The sequence below is a fragment of the Gavialis gangeticus genome, unplaced genomic scaffold, assembly GCF_001723915.1.
Source record: "Gavialis gangeticus isolate Ggan-Ray unplaced genomic scaffold, GavGan_comp1, whole genome shotgun sequence".
Classification (NCBI taxonomy): domain Eukaryota; kingdom Metazoa; phylum Chordata; order Crocodylia; family Gavialidae; genus Gavialis; species Gavialis gangeticus.
Window position 1 is genome coordinate 67940405 of NW_017729024.1, and position 14067 is coordinate 67954471.

At 43.6% G+C, this 14067-nt stretch overlaps 1 protein-coding gene across 1 annotated transcript in view; it reads right to left on the reverse strand.

The window, feature by feature from the left end:
• The window catches only part of SLCO4C1 (solute carrier organic anion transporter family member 4C1), an 88260-nt gene that overhangs the window by 30671 nt on the left and 43522 nt on the right, over window positions 1–14067 (reverse strand). The window contains exons 4-8 of the mRNA XM_019517210.1: window positions 8576–8672; window positions 6217–6338; window positions 5843–5958; window positions 5346–5490; window positions 1350–1545 (exon numbers count right to left, since the gene is read on the reverse strand). Coding sequence (XP_019372755.1) covers window positions 1350–1545; window positions 5346–5490; window positions 5843–5958; window positions 6217–6338; window positions 8576–8672 — 676 coding nt within the window. The remainder of the gene's footprint in view (window positions 1–1349; window positions 1546–5345; window positions 5491–5842; window positions 5959–6216; window positions 6339–8575; window positions 8673–14067) is intronic.

The window sequence follows — 14067 nt, forward strand, 5'->3', positions numbered from 1 at the left end:
CACCTCAGTGTGCAAGTCCTGAAAAAAAAAAAAAAAGTGACTTTCTGCTCTGGGACAGAGCCTTCCTAGGGATAACACAAGTTGCAGAATTCCATTAACTGGGTACTAAGCATCTTAGTCAAGGACTAAAACTTGGCTTCAAGTATTTTTGTGTTTTACTCAAGTATACTATATAATTATATTAAAATGCACGTCTATATTAACTGCATAGTTCAAGCAAGCTACAATATAACAACTAACATCTAAAGTGCATTATTGCTGTACTTGCATACAATACACTCTGGAATAATGCACATCTTTGTTTGGCCTTTCAAAAAAAAAAAAAAAAAGATTTTTCCAAGGTACCTGCTTTGTTTGTAGTTAACAATATAAAGCAATGCAACCCCCTTTCCTGAAGCAAGATTTCTAGGATAGTCCAGGTTCATATGCCCTCAATTTTCCACAAGATTAACTTCTACTTTTAGGCTGAAGACTGATAAAGTCTCTGCCTATAGGTAGAAATGCTCATTGTTACAAATGACCATTTCCATGTTAGATTTTTTAGCCTCAGAATAATTGTGCTAGTGTCTCAGCAACAGCTACTTTTTAACTCTTGGGCAGTGGAAAGGTAGAGAAAACCATGCATGTTCAAACGTGGTGCTTGGCATTTGGAATCTACTGTAGATTAATACAGTAATAGTTCAGGGAATGCAGCAGTTTTTCCTGACCTTTTGATGCCTACTTGAAAACCTGACCACCACTAACGCGTGTTGTTTATAACAACTGAGGCAATCCTTTCTTGTTAAGTTGCTAGGCAGGGATGCAAGAATGGCTGTCAATAGCAGAGCAACCTGTGTTATCCCAGGAAAGCCAGTGGGCCTCTACCCTGACAAGAATAAATACCTAAACACTTCTGTGAAGTAGGAATAGCAGCTACTTGTGAGAAACCAAAACTATTACTGCAGTAAGTTTTCACATCTCCACCCCCACCCTTTCTATCCATCCCCAGTGCAGCCTATTTGCACTACACAAACCAATATAAACCCTGGGGGGCTGCCTATTGACAGCCTTCCCCTTTTCTAGATAAAAAGGAAAGGGCAGTATATTAAATAAGTGTTACCCAGAAAACAGCCATTTAGTGCCCACTAGCTGAAGAGCACCCCAATGCTCCAACACCTAGACTATTTTTCTACAGATAATGAAAGGAGATTTCTTACCAGTAGAAATTAACTGTTTGTGGCCTTAGACAAGAATCTGGTTTCTATCACTAAACTTTTGGATGTTTTAGATAAGTGGCAACTTCAGGAAACATAGGGTGACAATTTATTTTCATTATTGTTACTGAACCACAGAGTACACGAAATATTTACCCATTATAGGTTTCAGAGACTCCTGCAAAAGGTTCATTCCCACATTTGGCAAATAAAAATACTGTGTTTAGCAGCAAAGCCACTGAACAAGTGCCTAGAGTGAACTTGATTATGTTTTTACAATCCATTTTGTACTTGGAAATCAAAATGCCACTTATGATTTGGCCTAGTGCAGCTCCTGGAATTAATACAAGCCCTAGAGGAGAGGGAGGAAAAAGAAGATAGCATCAATTACACAAAAAGTTTAAGTGAAAATGAAGCAATTTCAAAAAGTACTTTCATACTTATGAAAAAAGCTAAAATAGTAAAAAAAGTTACATCCTACGATACAACAGAATGCCTTTCAAAGTTACACAAGCAGACTTTCAAAAGGCTTGAATAAAGTCTCACTAAAAATAAAAAAAATTTTCCTCCTTGGACTCAGACTCAACCTGTGGCCCCTTTAGTAATTTAGCATTTCCTTAACATTTGTTACTGTGCTCAGGGCTTTACTGTTAGCAAGGCTCAGTGTGGCAATATTAGATTTAATAGACAGGAAGTACTGCATGGCAAAAACATTTGCCAGCAGTGTGCCAAGCTGGACACTCAGCCCACTTACCTCATTTTCCTCCCCTTCCCAGCAGTCACTAAAAGTTACATACATTATTCTTCTCCTGCATTTTGTCCTCATTCGACTTACAAGCTACTGCAACCACCTCTTTCCTGGGAGTATGGCCTCCAGTAGATATCAGGAGCAGAAAACAGAGGGGAGAGATGCAATCTAGCTAGCTATAAAGCCATTGTCAGAGCAGGCTTAGCCTAAAAACAGCTATTATCCCTTCCGCTCAAAGCAGCCAGTTATACACACAAATCCTTCAATTCATATTGATTAGAATTAAAAGCAAGGTTGTAAAATTACCTTAGCCCTAAGCCAGTGGTTCCCAGCTTCCTTAGATTTAAGGCATCCCTTCATAATTATTCAGAATTTAGCAACACCCTATTAGAGAAAGACTGCTTTAGGCATTCAAGAACTTGAGTTCTCATAAGGAAAGCCCACCAGCAGCTGACAGCCTTTGAAGTGGAAGTTTAAAGTCAGGCTTTCCAAAGTTGTTCAGAAAGCAGTTTGTCCTGATCTGTACTGTTATTCACCTGCACCTACCTGACAGTGACCAATCTGCAATGAGTTATCTACCTACAAGCAGAACTAAAAATATAGCCTCTACAGAGCCCTACTGGTCCTTTTTTTACCTCTTTAACCATAAGTAATTCTTACATTAAGGATTTGCCAAGGAAGTTATCACTGAAAATAAGTTTATAGTTAAAAAATTTAGCAGTTTAAAGCCATGAACAGATAGATGCACCAGACATGTTCTCTTTCCCCATCCCATACACCCAGAACATTTAGTCACTAAATATTTAGTCCTCATGAGCAGGGAACCTGGCTTTTTCTGATAAAAAGATTCAGAAATTGATAAGAGCCCCAAAACACATTGTTAAGAATTAGAATGTCCCCTGCAGCACCCCCTACTACCCCTAAAGCCCCCCCGGCCCTGCTGGTGGCCCTCACAACAGCCCCCCAGCCCTATTCATGCTTCTTGCCTCCTACCCATAGCCCCTGCCCCCCAGCCCTACCAGAGGGGGCCCCTCAGCTGCCAGGGCTATGGGGCCAGGGACCCAGGTCTGCAGCTCCCTGCCTTCCAACTGCAGGCAGCTGCAGCAGCAGCAGCAGCATGAAGCCAGCTCCCCCATTGCTCCTACCTGCTCAGGCAGGGTCAGGGCCAAATCTCAGCTTCCCCCGGCCCTGTTAGTCCCCCCAGCCATGACCTACAGCCTACCCCCCCACCCCCAGGCCTGCCAGAGGGGCCCCCAGCAAACCCCACTTACCACAAGCTCCAGGAGAAAAAAAAAAAAAGAAGAGTAAGCTAAGCCAAACTGAGCTGTTGCCGACAACCTCAGACCCTGCCCTTCCCCTCCTTTTCCAGGCAGGGCTGGGGGTTTCCCACCTCGTTTGCACATAGCTTTTGCAGGCTGGAACTCAACCAGCCTACAGAGCTGTTTGCAAAAAAAATCAGAGAAACCTGTGGATTCCATGTTAAAAAAAGGGGGAAAAAAACCACACTTATGGTTTTGTGCATGCGTGCGTGCGTGCCCGTCCGCCCCCTTGGGAAGTGGAGAACCCAGATCCCTGCTCATGAGACAACTGGCATCTACCCATTTCAGTGGTTCTTAACAGTCTCTCTAGGCTGCTGTACTGGTACTACAGACAAGTGGAACTGTCTTATGTACCAGGTGGTGTGCGCAGGGCTGGACTGGGAAGCACCTGCAAACAGGAGAAACTTCTGCCTGCAGTAGGTTCTAGATAAGCCTAACTAGTTACCTTAGGACTAAATTAGTTCTTTTTATAGGGGGAAGCCAGTATTAAGTGGTACACCTGCATGTAAAAAGGTGGTAGACTTCTTTTCCCCAAAGGAGGCAACTTATTTAGAATAGTCTAGATGACAATAGATTACACTGAGAAAAAAAAAGCAGCCCTGCACACATTACTTTGAGGGAAAAAAACAAGAAAAACAGATTCAGAGGCATAAAAGTTCAACAGTATCAGGCTTGCAAGAGACCCAATAGAAAAAGGCAGCTCTAGCAAAAGGTAGATTTTTTTGTATGGTGCTGATCTACATAGGTAATACTGAACTGTACAAGCAATGGGTTTTTATTGGACAGCTTTCTAACAGCATGACTGTCTGCTATGGATTTTTTCTATATCTTAAGCATTTTTTCTGTTCATCCAGAAATGTTACCTAGGGTTGTCCAGAAGGTAACTCCCTTAAAATATTTTCTTTGTATACAAAAAGAAATGCATTTTTACAAATGTAAAGCATACGTATAAACTTTTAGCTGTATACAGCTAAACTGTGTAATTTCTCCCCCCCCCCTTAAAAATCTATACAGTATTCTGATGATCATGGTCATTTCCCCAATCTCCATCTAATTTAGAACATACTTCCATGAACAACAGCCTCCATGTATTGTGGAACCGGTAGTTTTTACAGAGCAAAATATTTAACTATGCAGACTAAATATTTCTTGTACCACAAAAACTGTTATCTATTATCACCAAAGGGTCCCTTTCAAGTGATTGCTTTACATACTGCTCTATAGATGTAAGGATCTGATTGGGATTAACTAAGACTCAGTTTGGGGAAAGGGAGGAAAATCATTTCTACCCATAATCCTTACAGGTTCTTGTGTGTAGTTAATATATATTAGTTTGTCCTGCCACTTTGATAGAGACCATTTCATTAAATGCACTTTAAATGAAGTAAAGTACTAGTCTCAGAGACCAGGTTTTAAACAAGGAATACAGTTTTAGTACCAAATAAAGCCCACTTAAAGGAGGTGGGTATTGTTGTCTCAAAATGTCTTCACTCCAATTGTTTCCCCCTACTGCCCTCCAAGACACCTCAAAGTGAAGCACAGGACTGTCCAAATGGTACCGGCTTCACTTAATTACATCCTGCCACAAGTGTTACTAGAAGACACCATAACAGCTTGGAAGTTTAGCTACTTTAAAAGTGTCACTAAAATCATTTTAACACCTCTCCAGCCAAAAAACTGAACTAGGAAAAGCTAAGCAGTGTTCAGAATGTAGGAAGGGTAGATATTAGAATAGGAATAGAACCACATTTCATACCATATCATCTGTCTAGCCCCACTTTAAGTTAAGTTTTCATGCTACAGTTTATTCTAACTGCATTATGAATTATTGGGTCACCTTTCAGAAGGGAAGGCAAAGTAAAGAGAACAACGTGATGACAGCCTGCTTGTTAAGAAGTCTACATCTTTGTAGGAAGACAAAAAGCCTCAAGTTTCAGGCAAATCTATTAAACACTAAGAGCCTTGCAACTGGAAAGCCAGAGCAATCCCAAATTAAGTTCTCATCTTCTGCTAGCTGGCATAAGCAATGCACTACCTAGAAAAGGATACTTTTATTACTGAATCTCAAGAGAAAAGCCACCTTACCTCCTAGTGTTGCTGAAAAACTGGATGACTGCGAAAACTGATGTTCTATAAATTTCGGCAGGAATGTGGCAAAGCCAGTAGCAACTAAAGCTTCTGTAGCAGTGGCTACTATTAAACACATGAAAACAGGATTTCTCAGCAGTATCTGAGAGAGAGGAGAAAAAGTTAAGTATTCTGTGCATTCTTTCATTGTAGTACCATGTTGTTGGATGTGCATTGGCTTTGCTGGTTACAAGCCCCAGTACATTTCAACACAGCCAACTTAGACAGCACCCTTAAAGTTTGCTTACCCATTTAGTTTTTAAACAAATGGGTCTTGGGTATGAATAAGACATAAACGTGAAGTTCAACAGCACTGAAGTTGTTTATTAAAGTACCAGTGTAGAAGAAAAAATACTTGCATCAAGTACTCCACCCACATGTATAACAAGGTCTCTCTCAAAGCAAGTGCTATTATGCAGAAAGTTGCTGATTTACATTGGTTAATTGTTTCTTACCAGAAGTGCTAGTGGAAAGTCTTTAAAACTTTTTCCAATATTCTTGTCTTCAACAAGTTCCTTACTTCCATCATTATGAGTCTCAGAGATTTTTTCAGCCTGTATTTTTGCTGTACCTGAAGAACAAGTTGCAAAAAAAAAAAAAAAGTGTAATGCTATGAAAGTGTGTAAAGCTCATTAAGTTACAATGCTTCCACCATGTGCTTTAATCGTCTGTACTTAACAGTTATGTCTACTTTATATGGTAGAGTGCAAACAAGCCAAATCACTTGTCTAACACCATAAATCAATTAGGAAAAAAACCATTTGCAGTCTACTACTCTACCCACAAGTCTAGTCTCCCACCCGTCATCCCAGTAGCATTTAACATTTACCTGGCAAGTGTTTTGGAAAGCATGAAAACGGTATCATCAGTAGCCATGTTGCAAAACTGCACAAGAGAAATGCTATCCACCAAGCTCCAAGCCAGCGTGGGTCATCTGGATCAATCTCTGCACTAGAAAAAAATTGAGGCAGGTTTTAATGCCCCAAATTGTTTAATACAATATTAAACCACTTTTGCTATATTAGTAGAAGTCACAAAACAGAAAAGGCTTCCCATTACACTACACTTCCTTCTCACCCCTCAAGTTGTTTCAATCTATAAAAATTCTATTATTTAGAGTTTGTAGTCAGTTGAAGCATTGCATTAGTACGTAGTATATTATCCCTAATCAAGTCAATAGAGAAGCTTTTGGGCAGAACGAATGTGAACAGTGAAATTCAGACAAAAAGCAGAACCAAGTCATATTCAGAGTTGCATTATTTTGCACATTTTAAATCCTATTTAAACAGTCATAGTAATGGCAAAAAAATGCTAAGTTGTATCCAAATCAAAAGAATTTGGTTATAGACTTTGCCCACCAATTTTGGCTTTTCCATTCCTTCTGCACTTCTTAAAATGCTACTTGAACTCTACCAATTTACGAGCATAGATACTACTGTTACAGCAGATCAGTGTCTTATGAGATGGAAGTAAAGTGGGGCTGCAACAGTATATCTATTGCAAAGGCTCCTTCAAGGCCTAAAGAATCTGAGAAGCAGGATATAGAGGCTAGAGCCAGATAAAAAGGGAGTCTCAAACTCCCCTGCCTCTGCTCTGCATTACAGGGAGCCTTGCAGCCCAGATTCATCCTGTTGTTGGAGGTGGGCTTGAGTGGCATCAGCATTAAACCACTGCAAGGATTAATGCACCCATCTCTTGCCCATTCACCACAAAGGCACGTCTTCAACCGGGCAACATGTGTCAGAACTCGAAGCAGACCGAGCCCCTTGCTCATCCTACCCTTCCAGGACACCCTTGCCTGGAGACTAAGGAATGTAACTGGATATACAATCTAGCAAAGTAGGGGTGAAAGGGACCTCATGAGGTCATTTAGTCCAGCCCCATGCTCAAAATAGGATCACCCCCACCTAAACTATCCAAGTATCCATCTAACACCTCTTAAATCAGTATCTCCATCCCTGGAAACTTTCAAGTAGCTCTAGTGCTTGACCACCCTCAAAAGCAGAACATTTCTCCTGATCTCTACCCTAACTTTTCTATCGCAGCTTGAGACCACTGGTTCCTAGGCCTGTCCACTAGGGTCACAGACATCTACATCTTCTCCAATTATCCTTCAGGTATCTGAAGACTGTCAAACCCCTCCTGTCCTCCAAATCTCTTTTCCTGGCTAAAATAAAGCTAGTTCTTTCACACTTTCTTCACAAGTCAGGCTTCCAAGGAGGCATGACATATCCTGCAACACCCCTCTGGAATTAAACAAGTAGTATCCAACTTTCAGCAGCAAGTCCAGGAGTGAGGCAAGTGCAGTGCACCCATACTCCCCACCTCCTTCTCCCCGCCTACCCATGCCTCATTTTTCTGCTGCCCCACACATGCACAGAGAGTTACAAGCTCACCAATTAGTCAATGCAAGCTCCTGCCATAGCTCTGCATACACAGAGCTTTAAGTTCACAAGCCAATTGGAGTTAGGTCTGGTTATACCCACCACTGTTGTATGGCTCCAGAACCCAGGATACTGTTGCTACTTGTCTCTTCTTTCCCCTCCCCCCACCTTTCAATTTAGTGAGGCAATGGGGAGGTGAGGGGAGAGAGCAAGGGCAAAGACAAAAAACAGCACTGGCGCTCACCTCCAGGCTTTGGAGCTGTGCCAAAGCCATTGAACTGAGGAGCTCACTAAGCCCATGGAGCTCTGGCAGCAGCTTGCACCAATCAGCTGGAGAGCTCAGTGCATGTGTCCCAGCCAGAAGGGGAGAGTGCAACCACACTGCTGCACCCCCTTGGACTCACCTTTGTCAGCTTCTCACATCATACCTAAAGCCCATAAGCAGAAAGGGTTAAAAAGTCCAAATGTGGTAGTCTCTTCAGGTGTTCTAGATGGTTGTGGGCTTACTGACAAAAAGAACAGTAATTGCCATTTCTAAAGCCTAGAACTAGATTTATACTTGGGAAATTTTTCTACAGTATCTCACTTCCCTGTTCAAGTTCCCTCTTGAAAGCCATTATGGTAAACAGCGTTTTGAGACCATATGAACTGTTAGGAATCAAGCCTTTCTGGAGACATTAACTATATGGGCCAGAACTAAAATTTTCCCTTCCTTATGGGGAAAGTTTGCTGCTCAGCACGATGCTAGGAAGCATCCAAGGATTTTGTACTATTATTAAAAATAATATTAATATATTGGCATACCTTTCCTGAAGATGCACGTCAATATAGATGTTCAGTAGCTGCCCTCCTAATACATAGCCAATAGCAGGACCCAGCAGTGACATGGCATAGCCAATTCCTAAGTAGGAGAACAAAAAAACAAAAGTAATGAGTCAATCACCACCAGGATTTTGGAGTTAATTATAAAAAGGAGGCAAGCCTATTTGAATAGATAGTAAGGTTTAAAATAGAAAATACAATATTTTCCATGGCATTTGCAAACAAGTTCACATTTACTGCCTTCAGCATAATTACGTGTGCAGGATGCAGGGAACAGCCACCTTCCCCCCCCCCTTTTTATTTATTTTTTTTTTAGTCAAAAGAACCACAGAAGTGTCTCGTATTTGAGAGAGTAGTTTACAGCAACTACTTCATGCTTTGCTTTCACTTTGGCTTTGAGGCAGACTGAAGCCGGGGTACCACAGATCTTAAACAGCATCTCTGTACAAGTCACTAAACCCTGTGAGTCAGGAAGTTATGAAATTGGGCAACTTCTGCATTCTTGCTGTTGAAAAAAAAAATAAAGTATTTTTGCTTCAGGCCCTAGGCACATATTACCATGTTAATTGCACCATAATTGTAAGTGCTACACATTTAGGTAGTTTAAGGAACCAGTGGCAAACAAGCCACAAAGATTCCACAAATTTTGTGGAATATCCATGTGGCTTGGTTATATGGCTGTATAAAAAATTGACCATGTGATATGCCCTCATGCCAGTAAGGGCAAGTCTGATTTAGCCTTGCAACTGAGATGGACCCTTTCAGCATAGGGACTGGAGCTACTAGAAAAGCAAGTTGCAAGGTTATCCATAGAAGCTGAAGTTTCCCCCCTGCCCTGCTGGGAACCTTGCGACCCCTTCCCAGCACACTAGGCTTCCCTTTCCCAGCACTAGGACCTTTAGAACTGTGCATACAGCTGAGCTGGACATGCCAGGGTTTTAGCCCTCCTAGTGCAGAGCACTCTTGGGATTCAGGTTTCCCAGTCCCAAAATCCTGGCAAAGGAGCCAGTGGGTTTGTAGCCAAGGACACAGCAATTGAAAAATTGACTCCCTGACCAGCACTTGAAAGCCTGTATTGCAAGCTGGTAGTCATGCAATTGGGATGATCCCCAATCCCCATAATTGCACCTCCTGCTATGCACATGTGGCATGGCAAGAGGTACTTACAGAGATCCAGTGCCCAATCCAATCCATTAAAATGAACCTCCAGATATCAGACTAGCTGCAAAGCCTCCTGTTTTCTGGAAACAAGATGGGCTCCTCATTCAATGAATTGAGAGAGAGTGCGCGAGCGCTAATGACCTCAGAGTCAGGTGACAGCTGCCATTGGTTTCACAGAGGCTAGTCTTTCACAAGATGTTGGTATTGTGTTATATCTAGTAGACTTAAGTTTGAATAATCAGGTCACTTTGGCCTCTGGGCTTGTAAAGGTGCAGAATTTACTCATCTCACCTTTGGTCAATTAGGGACCATATCAGAGTTGTGATTTTGCAAAGTCTGGCATTGTCAGCAAAAAGCAGGCAATGCCCAAAAATAGAGAGAAAAAAAAAAGAGAGACCCATTTAAAAAGGCTTTGGCCTGGCTGTGTAGCCTGCCAGGGGTGGGGGTGCTGCTCACATGATCAGAAGCCCAAGAAGGCCAATGCCCCTGCCCCACAGGTCTATCAGTGGTGAAAGGGCTGCCTGTCATATGGTCCCACTCCCTCCAAAATCAGCAGTGAGGGGTGGGGCTGCAAAGACAGGTAGCCTACCAGCAGCAAGGGGAAAGTCAGGGTCCCTCTGCCTGCGTTTTCCCTATGAAATTGGCCTGCAACCACCTCAAGTTTGGTAGGTCCCTAGTCATAGTTCACAGTTGTCAGTAGGTGCTTGGAGAAAGTCTAGCTAGTTCCCATTTCAGAAAAAAAATGGGCCATTTTTCTATGCATTAATGGTCTGAATATTTACAGAAGGAAAAGCATAGTTCTTAAGTATGTTAGGGTACATTATAACATACCTGCTGGAGAGAAATTACTACCTGAACCACCCTTCTTGTTCTGTTGTGTCATAATGCAAAAAAGCAATACTATCTACAATAGTAAACCTCTATGCAAACATAGAAGTCAGCTTTAAAAATATGCATACAGAGTACTCCAAGATATACAATTTGGCCCGAATCACAAGTTCAATACATTTTAAATGGGGATAATTGCACCACTTCTGGAGGGAATCTGTTCTTGGCCTTGGGGGCTTGGACAGTCAAGAATTTCTTCTTTATGTCCAACCTAAACTAGTCTTGCAGGAGTTTGTGATCGCTGGACGTCATCATCCCCTGGTGTGCTCTGGTGATGAGGCATTCCCCCAGATTCTGATGCACACCCCTTACATACTTAGATTGCCACCAAGTCACCCCTGAGCCTGCACTCCAAGCTGAGGAGTCCCATAGTTCACAGCCTCTTCATAAGGCTTATTCTCTTGCTGTCTGATCATGCATGTAGCTCTCTTCTGGACTCCCAAGCTTCTCCACATCCTGCCTGAATTGTGGAGCTCAGAGTTGGATGCAGTACTCCAGCTGCGGCTTCATGAAGGCTGAGCACAGCAGGAGGACAACAACCTGGGTCTTGCTCTAGATACAGAGTTTTTGTTCACTTTGCCAGCTGCAGTATCGCATTCATGGCTCAAAATTAATCTTGGGGTCAATCATGACCCCCCCCAAAAGTCTTTCAGTCATGGTGCTAGCAAGTGCAGCATCATCAAACCTATAAGTGTGATGCTGGTCCCATCCCCTGAGGTGGAGCACCTTGCATTTGTCTGTATTGAATGCAATCAGGTTTTCATCCACCCACCTTGCAAGCCTATTGAGGTCAGCCTAGATCACCAGCCTATCCTCAAGTGTGGACACTTCCCCAAAATCTGGTGTTGTCAGCAAGCTTAGCCAGTCTGCTTTTGATGCCAGTGTCCAGACAGTTTAAGACATTAAAAAAAAGAACAGAGCTTTAGGGGATACCACTAGTCACTGAGTGCCATGTTGATTTGGTTCCGTCAACTACCACTCTAGGTCCAACCTCAGAGCCAGTTACCCAGCCATTGGGCTGTGAAGTAGTTGAGGCTGCAGTTGCCTAATTCTTCCCCATGAGGACATCATGGGACACCAGGTTAAAAAAGTGCCGTTGAAGTCCAGAGTATATGACCACATCAACCTCTTCCCTTTTGTCCAGGTGGTGTGTCACCTGGTCATAGAAGGAAGTGAGATTGGTCAAGCAAGACCTACCCACAACAAACCCATACTGGCTATCCCTCAGAATGCTGCTTTGTTAGACTGCCAAGAATGGTTTCTTTGGGAAGATTTTGGAAAAATATTAAATCAGGGATTGAGGTCAAACTGATTGGCCTGTTATCCCAGGTCTTTTTTCCTCCTTCTCTTGCAGATGGGCACCACACTGGCCCTCTTCTAGTCTTCAGGGACTTCACCAGAGCCCCACAATTCTCAAATATCCTTGCCAGTGGCTGCACTATGTCTGCCAATTCCTTTAGGTTTTTACCCAAGAGTGCTATCCAGACTAGCTGATTTGTGGGGGTCCAGCCTCTCAAGATATCCCATCACAAGATCTATACTAGTGGCAGGCATATACTCATCTTCACCCAGGTCATCCTACATTGTGTTGGGTAGGGTGGTCCCTTTGGGCTGGTGAAAAACCGATGCAGAGTAATCATTAAGCAGATTGCCTTTTTCCTGGGTGTCAGTAATCAGCTGCCCCAGCTGGTTTAGCAGGGGTCCAGTGTTGCTCTTGTTTTCTTTTTGACTCCCTACATATCTGAAGGACTTTTTATTGTCCTTGATTCACGTAGCTAGACAGAGTTCAGTTTCAGCCTTGGCTTTCCTAGTTTGCTCTCTGCAGGTGCAGACCAGTGCACTACTCCTCTTTGGTGGCATTTCCCATCCTCCACCCATTATACACCTTTCTTTTTAGATGCAAGAGATCCATGGACTCCCTGTTGAGCCAAGGGCGTTGTTGAGCCCTTTTACCACCTTTACTACAGGTGGGGATGGACTCACCTTGTGCTTCTAGGATAGCTTCCTTAAGCAGCCACTCAGGAACTCCTCTCCCTGTGAAATCATAGCCTCTCAAGGCCTCAAAAACAAGCCTGAGCTTATGAAAGTTAGCTTTCCTGAAGTCAAGGACTACTGAATTGCTGACCGGCTTGCCAGCTTTGCAATGGATAGTGAAAGCAACCAACTTGAGGTCACTGTCACCCAGCTTCCCTTCAATTCTTAGGTTGCCAATTAGATTATTCCCTTTGGCCAGTACCAGGTCCAGCAGCACCCTGCCTCTTGTCAGCCCATAAACTTCTTGGGACAGGTAAAGCTCATCCATGCATGTAAAGGAAGTTGTGCAACTGATTGGATTTGGCTGAGTGCTCATCCCAGGAGACATCCGAGTAATTGAAGTCTCCCATGACAACCACACACCAAGAGTGTGCAGCCTCGGACAGGTCCCTGGCAAAATTCTTGGTCAAGCACTTGTTCCTGGTTTGGAAGTCTGTAGTAGACTCCTACCATTGTATCCCCTTCACTATGTTCCCCTCATACTCCAACCCAAAGGGTCTCCAGTCATCCTCCTTGGGTGCCAATCTCAACTTGTAGGGATGTGTAGCTGTCCTTCACACAGAGCTGCACCCCTGCTCCTTTTTTCTCAGCACACTCTCCTGTACAGGGTATAGCCATTTATACTGGTAGTCCAGTCATAGGAGTCCCACCAGGTCTCCATGATCCCCATGAGATTGGGGTAGTTTAACAGAAGGACCAGTCCTTCCTGTTTACTCCCCAAACTCCTAGCATTAGTGTACAGGCAAGTAAGTGTGCCTTTGGAGGCCCTAGGCTTCCACGTGCCCACGGAAAATCTGTTCCTGGTCTGGGATAGAAGTGGGTTCCTTTTGGCATCCTAACCTGCTGGTTTTCTGGTTGATACTTGGTGAGCTTGCTCTGGTGGTTGTCCTCCCATCCCCCAGTGAGCTTAGTTTAAAACAGTCAAGCAGGTCAGCCATTCTGGCTGAGAAGAGCTTCTTCCCCTGTGGAGTGAGGTGGAGGCAGTCTCTTTCCAACATATCACTGCCTTTCTCCCCAAGGAGTGGACTGTGGTCATAGAAGCCAAAGCCTTCAGATTGCTCCCTCTGTTGCCCTCAGGAGGAAGTCACCCACAACAGCCAGTCTGTGGTTCCATCTTAGGGATGATAGCTGGTTATGTTTCTTCCTCACTTGCAGTAGCTGGCAGCTCTGCAGGCTGTTTGTGCTGCAAGAGGTTCATACCTGTTGCAGAGATCCAGGAGTGGGAGGTAGCAACCCTGGGACTGTGAGCCTTGGGGCTGCAGACAACCTGCATCCAGATGCCTGGCTGGACAGTATGGGAGTGCCTCTTGAACCCCTGATCCTGGCAGGTGGCCTAGGGTCTTCCCTCCCCCCCCCCCCCCGGGGGGAAGGGCCGGGCGGAAAAAACCTAA